General features: G+C 45.7%; 1 protein-coding gene across 1 annotated transcript in view; it reads left to right on the forward strand.

Annotated features, from left to right (window-relative positions):
* Window positions 1–13581: 13581 nt before the first annotated feature.
* The window catches only part of SNTA1 (syntrophin alpha 1), a 65135-nt gene continuing 58427 nt past the window's right edge, over window positions 13582–20289 (forward strand). The window contains exon 1 of the mRNA XM_066587389.1: window positions 13582–13932. Coding sequence (XP_066443486.1) covers window positions 13677–13932 — 256 coding nt within the window. The 5' untranslated portion in view covers window positions 13582–13676. The remainder of the gene's footprint in view (window positions 13933–20289) is intronic.

Below are 20289 nucleotides of genomic sequence, written 5' to 3' on the forward strand. Positions count from 1 at the left end.
AGCCAATATGGAAATTTTGGCTCCTATCTGGTGATGGACTTGAAGACTTTTCTCCTGATGGGGCCTTTCCAAGAAGCACCTTTTGGGCCGTGTAGTGGAAAGTTCCCGTCACTCTGTTGATCTTGTTGGATGAGGAGATGCCATCTTGTGCCAGCTCCTGGTCAATAAGGCGGATGTGTCCAGCTCTGTCTAGCATGATGTTTTTTGGCTTTATATCTCTGCAATGAAAAAAGAAAAGAGAATGTCAAATCAATGCAATGCAGAAGGGAAATGTGGAATTTCTGCTTACCGGTGGGCAATGTTACGTCTAGGCTGGAACTGGAGGCCTCATGCAATCTCCGCTGTGTAGAATCTGATGAAGAGAAGAGTGTAATACGAATGACATGAAATCCTTCTCTAACAGTTTCCTAACATCATGTTATCATCAAAGAGTATTTAACAAAGACCCCAAGTGGGTCGAAACGTTGGTCTTTTTTCACTATGTTACGGAGGAACAAACTCAGATTTTTTTACTGCACCATCTGACTGCTTCCCTCATTTTTACATTTTGATCATGAAAGTGTCTGTCACCACCGGCAGAGAAGAACCGCTGTTTATGGCAGCCTGTATTCCGTCCATTTTCTATATCTGACCTATCATGTCACTCTCAGTATTTTCCATTCCCTGATTGGTCATTTACTCACCTCCCATTGCTGATGTCCAAGCAGCCGAACATCCTGATGCTTGTCGCCAGGCTTCCTCCGGACAGATACTCTGTATCTTCATTTATAATGAATATTTGATTGTTTTACAGAATTATTTGTGGGTATTTAATATTTGGTTTTGGGAAAAACTTTGCATGGAATACTGTAAGGTTGGCTTCACATCTGCGTCAGGCTTTCCGGTTTCTTGCTCCGTTCGGGTAGCAGGAAAGTTGAACCCCATGGCCGAATGACTCAGTTTTTCTGCTCCTTTCAATAAGTGTTCATCATCTAGATACAAGATGTGTATTTCCATAGGTTACAATGGGCAGCGCCCTCGCCAGTGCAGATCTGGGTGTACCGGGCAGAGATGCTTCTATGGACGTTACAGGGGGATTCATCCATTGATGGATTATTCTGAAGTGTAAAATGTTAGAAAGGGGTCATTTAGAAATGCTAGGAGGGTCTTAAAAATAAGCAGTCATGGGGGAGTCATTATTGAGGGCTGTAAATTGGCGCAGTAATGTGTATACTGTATTATATGTTCTTTGAAGCACTAATATTTGTTATTTAGACATGTTTGTGGGCGCCCAGTGGGAAGTGGAGGGGATGAGAGGTTGTGTACAACATATAGCCAGGCTTATAGTTGGGTTTTTCAGGGCTGCTTTGACCAAACTGTGCAGCTGCGGCGACTCACTGGTATCCGCGCTCCCTGGTATCGGCACCAATATCTGTATTCGTGGCCTCATGGCGTGGTAAACTTGAAGGCTACAATAAAGTAGAGAGACACCGCACTCTATAGTAGGTGACAGGCACCTGTGCCCTGGGCAGGCAGTATAGTGATGGCATGGCGCAGCCCGCATTGGGCCTCCGAGACATCTGCAACACCAACTTCTGCAGTGTACTGACTTAATTGCATTGGTCTGCCTGCATGAGTGTGTAGTGACACGAAATAGTAATTCCAAGTCTCCTTGTCAGGTCAGTAATAGTACAGGCTGGAAGAGATCAAATGTAAGAACAAAGCCAACACTTCTCGGGATGCCAGAAATCATTAAGACCATTTCCATCCTGAGACTAGTGGTGCTACACTGCTGTCCACAGGCGCTCAGTGCAGACAGTCAGTATCCAGAAACCTTCACAGGATGAAGAATCCATGGCGCTCACCATGCGGAATCGCAGCAGTCTGGATTTTCAGTGTGTTATAGAAGGTAAAAGTGCAGAAAACACACATGAATCGGCCAATGGGTATTTCCTCTTCTGATACTTTCTCAAGGCCGGAAGAGGCCTCGTTTTATTTCTATTTTTTTCCTTACTTTTATTTCCCACCACTTATGCTACAGATACATAGAGATTACAATAGGAACTTCATTTCTTCATCCCATCTTTATCAGGGCTCAGTCACACAAGCGGCGATCTGTGCGTATTTCTGCACAGAAAAACACCTGCACTGCAGGTGCAGACGAAAATCCGCACCTGCCAGAGAAAGAACATATGGCTGGCAATGGGCCTGGTCATACTGACTTTCGTCCGCACGCAGTGCGGGTGTTTTTCCGTGTGGAAATACACGCGGATCACCGCTCGTGTGACTGAGCCCTCAGCAAGGGGGTTGAAACAGGCTGAACTAGATGAACATTGTCTTCATTCAGCTTAACCTACTATGTTACTATGTTTTACCATGGTTTTGTGGTAGTTGCGGTAAAAAATAAATATGCCCATAAAAGCAGGCATCTCCCTGAGTCGCAGGTCTGAGAGGAATGCTGCTTGTGCCTGTGTAGTGGCCCAGCGTTAACGGGGCCCCTCCATAATGTTAAATGTTTGTCTCGTGCTAATTGTATTGTCAGTGTCTTAAATGTTGTATGCATTTGATGTGTATTGCACCTCTGCAGCACTGAATGGGTTACCGTCTAGGTTATGTCTGAGAAATGTATCTTGTTGTATGTCATGTGACTATGTTTTTGTTTTATGTGAGTTGGTGAGTGGAGGAGTCAGACGTCTGGTAAGAGGAGAGGGAGTGTGTAGTTCTGCAAGTGAGTGAGCCACACAGATACTATCTGGTCTGTGTGGTCCTGAATGAAGGAGGCGAAGCAATGGCTTACGCTGCCCAGGATGTGCCAGAGCCACTACTCGCACTGAGAGTGAGAGGGAAGGAAAAGGACACCAGAAGAGTGAGAGTTGACCAGTAAAAAGTTGGAAAAAAAAGAGAGAGAGTGGGTGGGAGCGGGATCATACAGATAACTAGGACTGTGGATTATCTGGATTACCCTGAGAAGTCCTCCCTGTCCCACCAGCTTTTGAGAGTGTCAGTTGTGCTGACCTGTTACTGTTATTTGTTGGAACTTTGTTAAAGTAAATTGACATTACCGACCGTTTGTCCAGAAAGTTATCCCTGTGCATGGACTACTTTATTCTCACTTCAATATTCACCGCAGAGGATGGAACGGTGGCGTTACGAGTGACAACGGACTTTAAGATAACCATTAGTTACCCTTTCCCTGTGACCTCCCCCAGTAACTGTGTCGGGTCCCTGGCTAACCTCAGAGGAGGAGGTGGTAGAGCCACCATCACCGAAACCTTTATCTACCCCACCACCCCCTTGGCTGATGGCCCACTCCTCGGATGCTGCACCTGTATGCCTGGGAACGGCTGTGACTCTTCATACACATCAGTCTTTGTGCCGTGCCACCCTGACTCATGGCATGTTGGAAAAACTTCTTAATTGTTGATATTCAAAAACTGTATAAGGGTCTCAAGTAGAAGCTGAAATGCGGTCATTGTGCATCCAAACTTCTGAATCAGAGCAGCTTGCCAAATTGGTAACTGTTAATTATCAATGTTATATTATTACTGCACACTGTTACTTCCTTCCACATATGGCTTACTAGGATCTATGAGCCTGATCATGGGCATCAGTCACATTACAGGGTGTCCCACAATTACATGGTGTTCTTTTGATTCCCTCTCAGAATGTCCACCTAATGGGTGGAATTTATCACCAACCATACACAAGGATTGTGAAGGAAATAGGTCACAAGTTTTGATGCACTTTTTTCAGGGGTGCTGCTAAAACCTAAAAGATTAGAGGCACAAGCCTGAGGGCCCAAATAATGCTGTCACGCCATAACCACTATTACCCCATAGTGACTGATGAATATTACCATACTGCTACTGAATAAAACCGACTACAGAAAGACCAATACTACCAGTGCTGCTATACAAAGCCTGAATAATACCGCCACACCTTGACCACTACAGTGACTGAATATGTACAAAATGCGGAGAATAGAACCCATTGATTTCAGCGGATTCAGTCTCACTTCTTTTCAACTGTTTTCGCAGGCGCAAAAAAATAAAAAAATTGGACCTACTGTATTTTGTGCATATATACATACCAAAGAGCCCCGTAGGGGTCTATGGGAGATGCGCTTCTGCCCACGCAGGTATGCGTTAAACGCTGGGCATACCTGCAATCACCGGCACTGCGTCAGGCTAATTAGCCATTTAAATCAGGGTGGGCATAAACGAGCAGTGCCTGCGCAAATATGCTCAGTGTTTGCACAGGCAAAATGCACTCTCGCAAAATGTGCAAAAAATTGGGTAGGAGCGTGCGGATTGCGACATACGCTTGTCTGTCGAAGTCCTAAGGCTTGTGTCACACACTCATAGGCGTATTTGTACACGCATGAGCGCAGTTTTCTTGTGGAACATGCGCAAGGCATGTGTGCAACTAAAAAAAAACTGCAACAATTGAAATGGCTATTAGTCTAATGAGTTCCAGATGTCTTCTTTTTCTTGTGCGCAGTGTTTTGCGCATTTCCTAGTGTATTTTGCGTACATTAACACATCTCTATTGACTTCTATGGGGACTTTTGGTGTGCAGAAAAATAGAGCGTGCTGTGGGCCTGACCAAAATGCGCAGGAAAAATACACACGTGAATGAACCCATTGATCTCTGCGTATTGAAATACGTCAATGTCATACCGACCTTACAAAGTAATCAAGTTCAACTGCTATAACTGGGTGTGAAGAGACTTGTGCCCGGGCAGCGCCAACTGTCATATAGGCAGGTAGGTGACTGGATTTCTCAGGGAAGATGGCACCCGGTGTGCAACCAGAATTATTCCCCTCCCTGATGCAGTCCTTTATGTATATCCAAAGTTTTATGGCGGTCCCTTCGCAGTTGCCACTGCCAGTCCTCCGCCACTTTCCTCTTGGTGACACTCTGCATCCTTCCTGCATGACTCCATTTCTTTTGCATCCCAACAACATCCATGAAATCAGCTCTACAATATGATCTAGACATATAGCATGCATGGTAGAGCAGAGGCCTCCGCTGTCTGGAATATTAGGAAGTCTGCAAGTATTTGGCCACTGAGTGGCGCTGTTCTTCTGTTATCAATGTCTTTGCTCTTGCACAGTCTCCCGATGCAGGTAGTGAGACATCTGCCCCTCCTCAACCCACCATTATCCAATGCAGAGTTTTGTAAGGGTTTATATATCTAAAACATATATACCTTCCCTTGCCTCTAGGCAAAAGGTTTGTAACTGGATGAGACATCCATCTTTCTGATGGCTGGGAGTGCTTTTTCCTGTTCCGAAGATCGGAGACCCCCGTATGTATAAGAACCTGGAAATAAAGCTTGGATTTATATTTCCCATTGGTTTGGACCCCAGCAATCAGACACTTCTCAAAAAGTTCAAAACTTGACACAACCCCAATAAGTGGTTCATAGCAGCAACATTTTTTTTTCCACGCATGCAAAATGCTCATGCAAAATCTATAAATGAGAATGAACCCATTGAAATTAGTGGGTTCTATTCTCTGCGTATTGCTTGCGTATATTTTGTGCGCAAACATGCTTATCTGAGTCTGCCCTAAAGGACCTTTAGCACGGGCGGAATTCTATAGATAGGACACACTGCAGGACGCAGAGCTGTGGAATTCAGCATCAAAATCTGCAGGTAGCCTATAGATTTGGGTACAGAATTTTGAACATGTTGCAGGGGGTCTTACGGGCTAATTTCTCTCATGTGAAGGGTCCTGTATGAATTAGATTGCTGTCCATATGACAGACATGTTGCCCAATTAGATGATAGATCAGACCCGCTGATATACATATAATGTGTATGGCCACCCTAAAAACAGACCACTGCTGGACAGTAGTCTGTTGACTGCCACACAGTGTCCTGGGCCTCAACCTGCATGATACATTAATGGGCATGGTCAGCTACAAGCAACCCATGTATTCCAAGTGAATGTAGGCTAGGGGCAACCACTCCCCCCCCCCCTCCACCTTAGGTCCGCTTAGCCAGATTAACTTTTTGATTAGAGATAAGCGAGTATACTCGCTAAGGGCAATTACTCGATCGAGCATTGTCCTTAGCGAGTATCTCCCCGCTTGGGAGAAAAGTTTCGGCTGCCGGCGGGGGTGACAGGTGAGTTGCTGCAGTGCGCAGGTGGGAGCGGGGGAAGGGGGGGGGGAGAGTGGGAGAGAAAGATCTCCCCTCCGTTCCTCTCCCCCGCAGCTCCCCACCCAGCGCCGGCAGCCGAATCTTTGCTCCCGAGTGGGCAGGTACTTGCTAAGGGCAATGCTCGATCGAGCAATTGCCCTTAGCGAGGATACTCGCTCATCATTATTTTTGATCCGTCCAGCAGAGTCTTGTGGAGCTACATGATTCTTTCTCCTTTGGATCTCTGCCCTCCCATCTGATCTTCTGAGGCCTCGCTATCAGCCCATCAACACCCCCAAGACAATTACTTAGTTCTGAAACTGTATTTATGCTATGAGCTTGGTTCTGGTGCTGTATTTATTCAATGAGCTGTTCTAGTGTGGTACTATCATAGTATCATGCATAGTAACATAGTATGTTAGGCTGAATGAAGACAATGTCCATCCAGTTCAGCCTATTTCCACTCTCTAGTTCAGGGGTCCCCAACTCCAGTCCTCAGGGACCACCAACAGGTCATGTTTTAAGGATATCCTATGGTAAGAACATCTGTGGCAATGTCTGGGCCACTGATCATAATTACATCACCTGTGCAATAATGAGGAAATCCTGAAAACATGACCTGTTGGCGGGCCCTGAGGACTGGAGTTGGAAAACACTGCTCTAGTTCATCCAGAGGAAGGCAAAAACTCCAAGAAGCAGGAGCCAATTAGCCCATTTGGGGGAAAATTCCTTCCAGACTCCATATGGCAATCAGAATAATACCTGGATCAACCTTGATAGTTCCTACCTGACTGTAAGACCCGGACTACAATCCCGCTGGTCACCTAATGTCTATATCCTTCCGCTCTAGAAAGACATTAAGTCCACTCTAAAACTCCTCACTGGTGGTGCAGGAATGGAGAATGGTTGGTAATATAAGTATACTGGAAAACTGTGTCCTTATCTGTAGGTGAGAATAAGCTATATTAGACACTACTTAGAATTCCTCATATTTTCCCTGTCTCACCCACCAAACCTATCAATCACAGTCAAAAACTCTACACTTTCCCCAGTCTAGCAAGCCCTTGTGGCTTCACGAGTGATAGTCAGAGACTCCGACTGAGGGTCCAGGTCCGTGGTGGCGAACCTATGGCACGTGTGCCGATGGCTGCTCACCATGATAGATTACCGGCCAGTAATCACACAACAGCACAACCAGCAGTGCTGATCCCGGGTACACACTCTGCTGTCAGTATGTGCACCCGGGATCCTCCTACCCTGACCTCCCCTCCTTAGTTCCGCAGGAGAAGAGAAGGGAGAAGTTCCAGGCTCACACACTACCATCGGTGTGCAACGGGGATCAGAGCTGAGAAGAAGTGGCGCTGACTACAAAGAGGAGGTAAGTATAGGAGTTTGGGGAAGGTATTACTACTGGGGCTACTGTGGGGTTAATATTACTATGGGCATTAATATTATTACTGGGGCTACTGTGGGGTTAATATTACTGAGAGGGTTAATATTACTACTGAGGCTACTGTGGAGTTGATATTACTACTGGGGCTATTGTGAGGTTAATATTATTGAGGAGGTTATTATTACTGGGGCTACTGTGAGGTTAATATTACTATGGGCATTAATATTATTACTGGAGCTACTGTGGGGTTAATATTACTGAGAGGGTTAATATTACTACTGAGGCTACTGTGGAGTTGATATTACTACTGGGGCTATTGTGAGGTTAATATTATTGAGGAGGTTATTATTACTGGGGCTACTGTGGGGTTAATATTACTAAGGCTTCTTTCACATGAGCAGATATCGGCCGGCTGTGAAAACGCTACGTTGGGGGTAAAAAAAAAGGTCAAAGGTGCAAACCTTTGTGCACCAGTTCTTATGGCCTGGTGAGGCCGGCGCAAATGCGCCGACCTCACAAGGCCATCCCCCGTTTCCCCTTACCTTCCCCATGCAGGCTCACCTCTCTTCCTCTCGGCTCGTTCTGTACAATGGGAGAGGGCGGGATGGGGCGGAGCTAAGCACCATTCCGCCCGCCTCCTCCCATTGATGGCTATGGACAAGGGGTGGGGGAGAGAACAAACGAGGGAGGAAGAGAGGGAACCTGCACGGGGGAGGGAAAACAGATGGAGGGAGTTTAGCAGCCTCCCACCTCCCTTCTCCGGCCGCTGTCATTGGCTCCCATATTTCGTCCCAAAACATAGTTCCAGGACTATGTTTTGGGTCCAACGTAAAAACGCCCGGCGCTGTATTGGCCAGCCAGATGTTTTTACGTCTCACAAATACGCTCATGTGATCTGATGCATTGGAATCCAATGCATCAGATCAAAGCGCATAACGGCCGGCCAATATGCGCTCATGTGAACGAAGCCTGAGAGGGTTAACATTACTACTGAGGCCACTGTGGGGGGGGGTCACTATTACTACTGGAGCTACTGTTGGGGGTCACCATTCCTACTGAGGCCACTGTGGAGGACACTTACTACTGAGGCCACTATTACTACTGGAGCCACTATAGGGGACACTATTACTACTGGGGCCTCCAATATAGGGGTAACTATTACTATACGGGGTGGATTTGCTGTGGAATTCGCAGTAGCTGTAGCAGCAAAGATGTCAGAATTTCATTGTTTTTCAATTTCGATCCACATGAAAAATACAATTCGTTGGGCAAAAAACAAGAGTTGTGGTTAATAAACACAAAGTGCCCCTGGTAACTGAGAAAGTATTCACATACATAGCTGACGGTGATTGTTGGCCCCGTTCCTGCTGTGCGGCCTTTTTATGTAACAAGACAATTTATTGCCATAATAAAGGAATAAATGGAATGTAGTGATGAAAGAAGTCGCTGAACAACCTCCCATACATACTTGTAGTCATGGAGAGACCCCGGGCAGCAGGCGCTCTGGTGCTTAGAGACTTAATGCTACTGCAACAACATTGCTTGCATTATAAAAAAAACCCTTAATAAGGCATCCGAGGAGCGGGCCCACAGCCGAGAAGATAGCGGGGTAGATTGGGCCTTGTCACGGGCTCTACCATCTTCTCCCCTTGGGGTAGTATGGGACCCGACCAAGTTAATGCTGGGGGAGTTTCACAGGGAAGACCGAATCCGCGGTTCACCTTAAAGTCCTATTTGTCACTCATGATGCCACCATTCTGTCTTCTGCTGTGAATCCAGAGGTTGGAAATAAATAGTCCACACACACAGGGATAACTTTCTGAGCAAAGCCGAGAAAGATCAGTAGAGTTCGTTTACTTGAATAAACGGTCAACAATTCACAAACTTTACATCAGCCAGCAGGACACTGGTTCAAACGCAATAGTGGTGTGACAGGGAGGATTCACGGGATGGCAGACGAGTCCACAGTCCCAGTTATCTGTGGGGTTCTTATCACGACGACTTTCCTTTCTTTCCAGCTCTCTACCGGTACACACTCAGTTGATACACTCAGTTCTCCATTTTAATGCCAAGAAGGCCTGGGTGATTTGCTCTCAGGGTAGACATTAGGCCATCCCTCAGCCTCTTCCATCTTGAGGTTCCTCTTAGGACAAAGCACAGTCTCTCTCTCTTCCCAAGACTCTGGCAAAACCAACTCTCTCTGTCCCTCCCTCTTGCAAGAAGAAAACGATTACCCCCTTAGATCTCCCTTGCAAAACACATATATATCACAAGGTCACATGACATACAACAAGATACATTTTTCAGACATAACCCAGACGTTAACCCATTCAGCGCTGCAGAGGTGCAATACACATCAAATGCAAACACATTGAAGACACTGACAATACAAAAGCACAAGGCAAACACATTCACACTTATGGAGGGGTTCCGTTAGCTCTGGGCCACTACAAGGTAACTGCTACGGAATGTCCACAGTGAAAAAGTCTGCTGCAAATTCCGCAGCACTTCTGCATCCAAAACCATCAGTGCAGATTTTGACTCAAAATCAGCTGTTTATCTGCAGCAGATTTCAAAAGATACAGCACTCCTCCTCACCTCCAAAGTCTCCGCGCTGCATCCCGGCACCCGGCTGCCTGAAGTTAGTTAGCTCCACAGGTCAGATGATGGCACTTCCGCATCACCTGACCTGCAGGCGGCCGACTCTTTAATCAGTGCTGATTGTGTAGGGTAACACACCCCTTTAACAGGGAAATGGTAACCAATTGTCAGCTTATTCATACACTGCCAGGAGGAATAACAGAGGAACGGCACAACACTGAATTGTAAGAAAAGATCCAGAATTAGTTTTTATCATGCAAGTATTTAGTAATACAGGCATGTCAGGAGAGGTGACGGCTCCTCTTTATGGTGCGTCCTCTTTAACCCTTAGAAAGAAAAACTATTCAAATGGATGCAAACGCCATTATTGCCTACTTTGACAGTTTTCACAGACTCATCAGTATTCCAGGCAAGGTTCTCCTTCATGTGTCTGTATAGCGAGTCAGTGGACCAAGGTCATTTAACCCTTTCCCAACAGCAGTTCCATATTCATGTGGTTGAAAATAGATTTCCTGCAGACTTTCGTGCCAGTTTTGATGCCCAGGATCACTTTTGTTTAGCTAAATTATATTCAGAGCTTCATATCTACGTATTGTAGGAAATAAGTGGCCCAAAGTTGATTAACCATTTGCAAATACCAATTAGCTAGATAGCTTCTGCCCACCGTAATGCCAGGTTTCTCACAGAGAAGCAATTTGGGCAAGGCTGCATTCAGCCAAGATTCTCGGGCAAAGCTCACATTGGACGGCACACAACACACATCAGTTTGCTGCCTCATACCCACCGGCTGTGACATTTGTATAAGCTTTCAAGGCAGGTGTAAAAAAATTGCAAATCTCTGTGCAAAAATGTGTGACTTTAGCGTTTTGTGCCGGCCTTGCCATTTCTTGAAAAATGGGCGGGGTTTGTCAGGAGGGGGTGTGGCCAGCCCAGAGAGATAGATTTTAATATAAATTAAACCAGAAATGAGTATAAATTATGCCAGAAATATATGCCAGGTCAGATTTCCGTATTGTGCGCGGAGGTGCCGAGATCCACCTAAGAGCTCGCACGGGCGAATGTATATTAGTCCCGTTATGCGGCTGAGCTGGAACTCAATAGACTAATTAGCCATTTCAATTGGTGCATATTTTTTTTAACTGCGCAAAAAAAACCCCCTGTTTTACAGGTGCAAAAAGTACAGTAAAATACGACGATGAGTACGTAAAAAAGCATAGTTACTGCTGAGAAGCGTGCGAATACACATGTCCAATTCTGATCTGTGATACGAACCACAGTAGGACAAGCTGGGATTTTTTTGCGCGGACCATGCGTCTGTATAAGCTAATAGCTATGGGATGGAATTATGCCGCAGGACACAGCCAAACCTGTAGGCCTAAGGCGCCATTCACACGTTTGCGCAGGGAAGGAGTGTTTTTTACGCTCGTGCCTGGCCAAAATTCTGAGCGTATTTGCACAAGCACCACCCATTCACGCGGGCGGGGAATCACCTCTGCCTTGATTTGAAAGGCTAATTAGTCTTACAAGGTGATGTTGATCGCGAGTATGTGCAGTGATTTACGCATATCTGTTTGTACATATATTCCCCCCCCCATAGACTTCTATGGGGTCCTTTCATGCGCAAATGCACTCAAAAATAGAGCATGTTGTGGTTTTTTTCCGTGCAAGCGAAACACGCGCGTGCAAAGAATAATCGTGAGAATGAACACATCAATGGGTTTTATGCGCTGCATGTTGCACACGCAAAAATTTCCTGCACAAATGCTGCAGAAACACCCGTTTGCAGCCGCATGATTTAGGCCAGATTCGAATAAGCGCATGCATAGTTACATGCGCATTTGAACTGTGTTTTTGCGGAATGGGTGTTGTATAGTTGTGCACAAATATGTTTTTCGGGTGGACTCATACGGGTGTAAGCGCAGCGTATTTGTACCGTGAGCTATGTGATTTTGCGCATAATACTGTGCTTGTTGCGCTTGCAGCGCCAGTTCACATGGGCGCGGGAAACGGCCGCGCCCTCATTTCGAAGGCTATTTAACCTAATTAGTTCCAGATGCGTTCTTTTTCCCACAGAATTGCGCAGTGTATTGCACAATAACGTGGCACTGAGTGCGCATTTGTGCACCTCCTATATGCTGAATTTTTTCCCCCCAATGCGGAATGCATGCGCAAAAATGAGAATAAACCCTTTGCATTCAATGAGTTCTATTCTCTGCGTATTGCGTGCGCATATTTGGCGTATGCAAACGCACTCGTGTACAACCACGCTCCCATCCATTGAAGCGCTCTGTTAGTATAATCAGTTCAATACGTGCTCTTTCACTGTACAAATGCGCATGAAAATAGAGCGTGCTGCGTGTTTTTAAATCCCTGACCGAAATACACGAGCAATTCTGTGCACGCGAACCAACCCAATGGTTTATATTCTCTGCGTATTTTTTGTGTGCAAGTACGTCCGCAGAAATCCAGCGCTAGACCCGTGTCCCACGAGTGGATCTTTGCAATGTTTTGCGCGTACAAGATTTGCGCGCACAATACGCGCTGAATAGAAGCCATTGGTTTGTTCAAATTAGAATATTTTATGCGCATATTTCCCTCACGCAAAATACGCTGCATGCTCAGTTGCGCACGAAAATAGCACATATTGAACTAATCAACCTAATTGCCCATTTCAGTAAATAAGAGCAAGGATGCGCATTTTTTTCGCGTGCAAATGCGCAAGGTTTGTGAGTGCCAGAGGTACTTTGAAACATGCACATGCGTGCGCAAATACACATGCCCATTGCACAGATAGGCTGGCTGCCCATTTTGAGGCTGCTGTCAGGCAAGCATATTTTAACTCCCTATTGGATCCTTGTTTTGCGGACTGTAACACGGAGCCAATGTCAATCAATGTATCTAATTCACATGATGGTATTTTTCACGATTTTTTTTTTTAAACACAGCATGACCTATTTTTCCCGTATTTAGCTGCATATTGCTACTTTTTTCTATTAGGCAAATACAGACAAACGCCGCTGACACATGGTTGTGATGTCATCTATAACACGCCCGTATTACCGATCCGTATTGCAAATGTATTCCGGTCCGCTCCTCCTTAAAGCACCAGCCGCTACCGTAGTTTGCATTCAACTGTATTATAGAATAAGTGGTCCGAAAACCTGTTGTAAATACACGTCATGCCCATTTTGTGCCCGCTGAAACTTATTTGACAGTTGTAGAAATGTTTTTGCTGCACGTCATCAACTTTTTTTTTTACTATCTTCATTCACATTCATTGTATTGTAGAAAATGAGATGATGTGAAGAAGAAACTGAATGAATAAAAGAAACCAACTTCAAACGTGATTCCGGAACTGTCAGCTCCAGCTTTGTCAGTGTGTGTGGGTGTGGGTGGCAGGATTTGGGTATGGGAGGATAGCAGGGCGGTTCCAGCAATGTGTAGCACCAGCCCAGGGAGGTCTTCCTGCTGTCCCCCTTCCTTCCCCCTCCTAGGCTGGAGAGGTTTCCCTCCTGCTTCTCCTCTTCCAGCAGTCCTCTCTGGGCATAGTGACCATGGCTTCCCCTGCCAGGGCTCACAGGAGTGGGCTGCTGGAGCTCAGGAGTCCTGGGGAGCGATGGCTCAGGATACTTCTTCTGCTTGGAGAAGAGACTCTGAGCTTCACTCCAGAGCCAGAGCCTGGGGCCCCAGAAGAGAGAGCAGTGAATGGGGGCGAATCCACAGGGGGGGTCCCGGAGTCGATTATCAACCTGCGCAGGACAGTGAGGGTGGTCAAGCAGGACGCGGGTGGATTGGGCGTCAGCATCAAGGGTGAGTGCCATCTGTCACTTTGCATGCATGCATGGTAGTTATGAACTGCCTGTACGGCTGCTGTCACACATGCTGGTTTCTTAATGCAGTTTTCGAAAGCACAAGTAGGTGCGAATCCCAAAAAGAGAGAAATATGATATTTTACGTTACTTCTCTTCTATTTTTTTTGGAGTCCATGCTTGATTTCGGCTTCAAAAACTGCATTAAAAAAAACTGAACTAAACCTGCACGTGTGACAGCACCCTAAAGGGTTAACCACGTCTTCATCCAATGACCAATTATGGCGACATGGATAAAATGCAATTCAGTTGTGTTTAGAATAAATGGTGTGTATCAAAATACAAATGATACAAAAGTGATACAAGTCAATCCAAAATAACTGCTGGCATAGGGATTACATGACAGGTGACCTCAGTGAGGACCCCGATGTAGGGGCTGCTCTACTTCAATGAATATATATATTCCCTGTATATATTGCTCCTGTGCAAATAGACAGCTTAGATAATCATCCTAATAGTGGACCGGAGTCTGACTGATCTAAAATCTGCAAGTTTGCACCCAGTGTTATGTGACAGCGAGCGTTCCCAGAGATCCGGACAGTTATTAGACTTAACTTTAGAGCAGAGACGTTTTATGGGTGTAAGCACTAATATAACATGCTGGACTAAGGGCTCATGTCCACAGATGGAGACCGCAGCGGAATCCGACCCTGCCCGCGGCCGAGGACCTTGGTTAGCCGTCCGGGTCTTTTTTTCTGTAGTGCGCATGTTTTCAAACTCCTGCTTTCCCGCGTAATCCGCGGCCCATCTGCAATAGAGGCTGTCCGTGTTGGAAATCACTGAAATGGAGCATGCTGCAATTTGATTACCGCGCCCAAAGATCCGCAAATCAAATCCACATGCCTTAATTCAGTTGTGGGCGCCCATGTTTCTGTATGGGTGGCTTGAACTGCAGATCATCCTGGCAGGTGCCCCGTGCAGATTCCGCTATTCAAACCCACCCGTGGACATTGGGTCTAAGGCTGGTTGTGGACAGCACAGTGGGATATATATGTGCCATATACTGATTTACATATATATATATATATATATATATACACACTAATTGTCAAAAAACTCAAGCGCCTAGAAGAAGTTGTCGATTTGCTGCAAAACTCAGCATGCAGTTACATCTCAGGTTGATATGCAAATGATTACAGTTGTAGAGTGATTAGATGAACGGTCTTGTCACCTGAGACACTAAAAGTGGTTCCACGACTTTTGTGTAGTGACCTCTTCTTCCCCTTGGGTAGAGCTTATTGACCACTAGACGCCTCTGTGAAGCAGAGAAGATGTTTCAGCCATTTAACAGAGTCCGAGAGCAGCGCATTATTGGTATGCGAGAAGCTAGATAGTCCTATTGATAAATCGGCCGCCACCTGGGCCATTCTGATGAAACCAGCTTGGCCGCACACTTCCGTGGCCTGCCCGGTCACAAGATTCATCCCCAATAGAACATGTATGGGACCATCTGGGACTCCAACTTCAACAGCCTATGAGTTTGCAGGATTTAGCTTCTCAGTTACAGTAAATGTGTATCAATCTGCCTCAGGATACAATATGGAACCCATGTGGCTCCATGCCTGCCCATATCACATCTTGCATCCAAGCTACAGGCAGTACAACAGGGTACTAGAGCCTCCATGTCCCCTGTATCACATCTTGTATCCAAGCTAGAGGAGGTACAACAGGGTACTAGAGCCTCCATGCCCATCAATATCACATCTTGTATCTAAGTTAGAGTCAGTACAACAGGGTCCTAGAGCCTCCATGCCCACACTTATCACATTTTGCATCCAAGCTAGAGGCGGTACAACAGGGTACTAGAGCCTCCATGCCCACCCGTATCACATCTTGTATCCAAGCTAGAGATGGTACAGCAGGACACTAGAGCCTCCATGTCTGCCTGTATCACTTCTTGTATCCAAGCTAAAGGCAGTACAACAGGGTACTAGAGCCTCCATGCCTGCCCATATCACATCTTGTATACAAGCTAGAGGTGGTACAACAGGGTACTAGAGCCTCCATGCCGCCTGTATCACATCTTTTATCCAAGCTAGAGGGGGTACAACAGGGTACTAGATCCTCCATGCCTGCCTGTATTACATCTTGTATCCAAGCTGGAGGTGGTACAACAGGGTACTAGAGCCTCCGTGCCCGCCAGTATCACATCTTGTATCCAAGCTAGAGGCGGTCCAACAGGGTACTAGAGCCTCAATGCTCACCTGTATCACATCTTGTATCCAAGCTAGAGGCGGTCCAGCAGGGTACTAGAGCCTCCCTTCAAGTGTTAAATTTTCCGCAATAAATCCTCCTTTTCTTCCTCTGATATTGTAATCACTTATATCAATGTTACAATCACACAGAAAAAGCTTCATTCCATTCTGACAACTTCTGGATGCTTGATTTTTTTTGACAATGTAATGAGAGTGTAATATGTAATATGTAATATGGTGAAGTAATAGATTTGTACAACAAATGTTCTTCTTCATTGTAGCTTCAAAGTATGGATCTGATTTCCCGCAGATCTTGAACCTGACCAGCCAGTCAAGTCTACTATCTCTAATCACAGCTAATGACAGGACTGAATTCTTCTGACAGTCATTGTACCTATCTCACTCCAAAGAGGAGTAATAGCGTGAAGCCACATGTCGCGTGGACCCTAGATCTTAATGCAGTAATGTATATGGCAATATGATGGGTAGGCTTGCCTTGTTGGTGGTTGTTTATGGGACACTTAAATGGGTTGTACCAAGATGGCATCCTCTGTTCACATGCTCTATTAGGGCATATACACATCATAGAGCAGCTTCCCCCGCTCAGGATCCCCTTCTATGACCTGCCATGGAGAGCTGTTCTGTAAGGAGGGCTTCTGTTTTGGCTGACCTTCTGTCATCCTGGTATTGCATTCTATAATACTACATTTTCCCTGCAGGGCCGCTGCCTCGTCTGGCTGCGACTTTGTCTAGTAAAATCAGCTGCTCGGGTGGGATCTGTGGCAATCAGCTGTTCTCACATTCTCAGAGGTGTTGTACAAGTTGGCACAACCCCCTTAAGAGTCTTTTACACAGCCTGATCATCAGCCAAGAGTGTTCATAAGAACATTTGTTTGCCCGATCATCGGGCCATGTGAAAGTGCAACCAATCACCCAACGAACAAGCCAAGATCCTTGTTGCCACTGGCATATGAACGAGGCATCTGTTGCCCACAGCCCAAAACAATATGGGACATGAACAATTGCAGGTATGATTGTTTGTCCCTAACACTGTGAAGGCCAAACAAACTAGCACAGCCTTAGGCAAGTTTCACGTGGGTGATCGCAATTTTGCCGCGATGTTCTCGTCCGTGTGAAACCACCCTTAGAATTACTGATCAGAAATCACTCTTGGGAGAGCGCATGAAACACTCTTGTGCTATTCTACACTCAAGGACGGGGATTTGGGGATCCCATGGGTCAGATCAGATCCCCACCCTACTTGCAACCTTAAAAGTAAAAGTGTTGTTATAATAATACAACCCTTTCAAGGTGTGTGTTCACATACATGGGGAGCTTTCTCAACAGCGCAAGGGTGGCTTTACATGGGACAACCATTCTCCAAATGGTCTCTTCATAGACTAAATGGAAGTGACAGTTGTTCCATGTGGACATGGCCACCAGCACGGCCACGAGTGAACATTCATTCACTAGTCGCTTCGTTTCAGCTATTCTAAAACCAGTTGCTGATTGATTGTCATTTTGTGTAACACAGGTAATTGTTTGTCTGTCAACGACCAACTTTGCAGGGAAGTCTGCGCTTCATTGAACAAGTATCGCTCCGTGTAAAAGCATACAAACAACAGTTGTTTGTAATAACGCAATGTAGCGAGTATTCTGTGTGACTTTTCGGATGAAAGTTGTCCCGTGTAAAGCCGTTCAAAGGCAGCATTAACCATACCTAGTCTAAAAGAGTGCCTTTTGGGCTCCTGTTGGCTGGTAGACATCCGTATCCGGTAAAAGAAAGTTATGGAATATTGTGGTAGACTACACTATTCTATACAACAGTATCCACTAAAACGAAGTATACTGCAATGCACCGTTTTTTAACATGAGATCTATGGGGGATAAAGACACTGATTGGCATCTGTCATAGGTCTCCATCAGATGTATATGTCTGGAGTTATTGTTGGGTGTATATGAAGCTACCCCCTTAGGCTTGCTAGTTTAGTCTACTAGGGGTGAGCATGGACATGATCATCACTTCTTTGGGGGAGGCAATAGATACCGGGGCATCCATCGTATATCTACGGTACACCAGGTTGACCAGGGGTAAGGCGGTTACTGGCCTAAATCGGAGACGGCCTGGAGTGCACCGTATTCGTAAGAATCTCAGTTCCCTCGATAAATCTGCAGACCACATGATGTTTGCTTTACTGATCAACTTTCTTGAAGGCATCAACAATCACAAACTGTTGGCTTGTTGCAGACATGTTTGTTACAATGTACAACGTTCTGGAATGCGGATAGGCCAGAATGCGCCTCTTTTTCTCTCTCTTTGCTGTCTGTGAGTCTCTGCCCCGTACGAGCTATGTTCCTCTTCTCTTTACAGGACACATCACACCGGAAGGGTATCTTCTATTCCCCACTCCGTGCCAGCCATAGACTCCCCTCCCATATACATAGGTAGCTACCACCTGACCCTCTGCTATAATGTGGGAAAGCCAGCAGCGTTAGCCCTTGAAGGGGACATAGCTCTCAGAACATTAGCATCATTAAAACACAAAAAGGGCAAACTTCACCTCTGAAAGAAAGGTCAAGGCACCCGCTTACATATACATCAAATGGAGGCCAATAGCTTGACAGAGTCTAAACCACATTGGTATTCACCAAAGGACACAGCAAAACCTCTATGGTTCTGATCACTTTATTTTGTACAAGGCTGAAAAAAAGAGAAGTGGAGCAACCCTATAATGAAGTTTCTTAGTCGGCTAGAGACGGATGTCCGTGATATATTTGTGGTTAACATCATGCAGGAAGGTGCTGCCAGACAGTCCAAACCTGTACATAACAGATCATGCCAAGTATCAGAAGTAGCTAAAAATCTGGCACAAGGTGCAACTCTACAAGAAGAAGGTATGGTAGAAGGGTAGATAATATCTTTATATTAAATAAAAATTTTGAACCAACAGAGAAACGCGTTTCGAGGCCTGGCCTCTTCTTCACTTCATCTGGGATAGAAGACTATTCAACAGAAACTCATGGAAACTTGGTAAATATCCCAAAGATGTGGTGGAGTTGAACATCATGCTCTTCTCTATGATCATTGCCTCAACCAGTATCTTTTTGATCTTGGATGAATGGCATGTTTGGCTGCCTCTGTGGAACCTCAAAACCTCTCTCTCCTCAGAGGAACCTCCTCATGCCTCTGTGCCCAGACATGAGTTGGAGGCGCTAAGGTAGTGACGTCAGCTGAGGCAGTTTTCTCTAAGGAGCGAGAGAGGTTTTGAGGTTCCAAAGACGCAGCCAAACAGGCCATTGATCATCTGGATGGTGCACCAGATCAGAGAGATACCACTTGAGGCAATGACCATAGAGAAGAGGATGGCGTTCAACTCTACCACATCTTTGGGATATTTGCAAAGCTCCCACAACTTTCTATCAAATAGTGTTCCACCTCAGCTAAACTGAAGAAGAGGTTGAGCCTCGAAACGCGTTGTAAACTTTTATCCAATACAAAGATATTATTTACTCTTCTACCGTCATGTCTTTTTGGAAAGTTGTGCCATATTTCAGCTACTTCTCATACTCTATTCCGTACAACAAGACAAGCGACAGATTATATAATCATAAACAGATTTCTTTCCCAAATATCCAGGCAGCACAATAGCTCAGAGCTCTCGCTAGGACTGTCATACCAGACTGAAGTCTTGTGCCATGTGTGCCCGGCTTGTGGAGCGACGTATTCTACTGGGGCATTCCTATAAATAAATAAAGACAGAAAGTAGAACATTAAGAGCACATTCCTGCGCGGCGAGGAGCCTCCACTCACTATCACAAGGCTGCTGTTTACCAGGCCTCCCAGGGGGAAGGGTGGAGGGAGAAGGAGTTTACTTTTCGGTAAATCTGATGCAGTTTTTGGAGTGGATCTGAGCTTCGATAAACAAGGGCGGTTATAGCACTCTCGGCACACGCACTTACTAAAAGCGCTCTCAAGGTGATGGGGACGGAATGACAAGTATAAGTACATCAGCTGTGCCAGCCCTGACAATAGGGAGAGTCGTGACTTTCATGACTGCAGTCACCCTATATAAAAGGTCACAGGAGGCGTGAGGAGCGGCATC

This window comes from Eleutherodactylus coqui, chromosome 13 (assembly GCF_035609145.1).
Source record: "Eleutherodactylus coqui strain aEleCoq1 chromosome 13, aEleCoq1.hap1, whole genome shotgun sequence".
Lineage (NCBI taxonomy): Eukaryota > Metazoa > Chordata > Amphibia > Anura > Eleutherodactylidae > Eleutherodactylus > Eleutherodactylus coqui.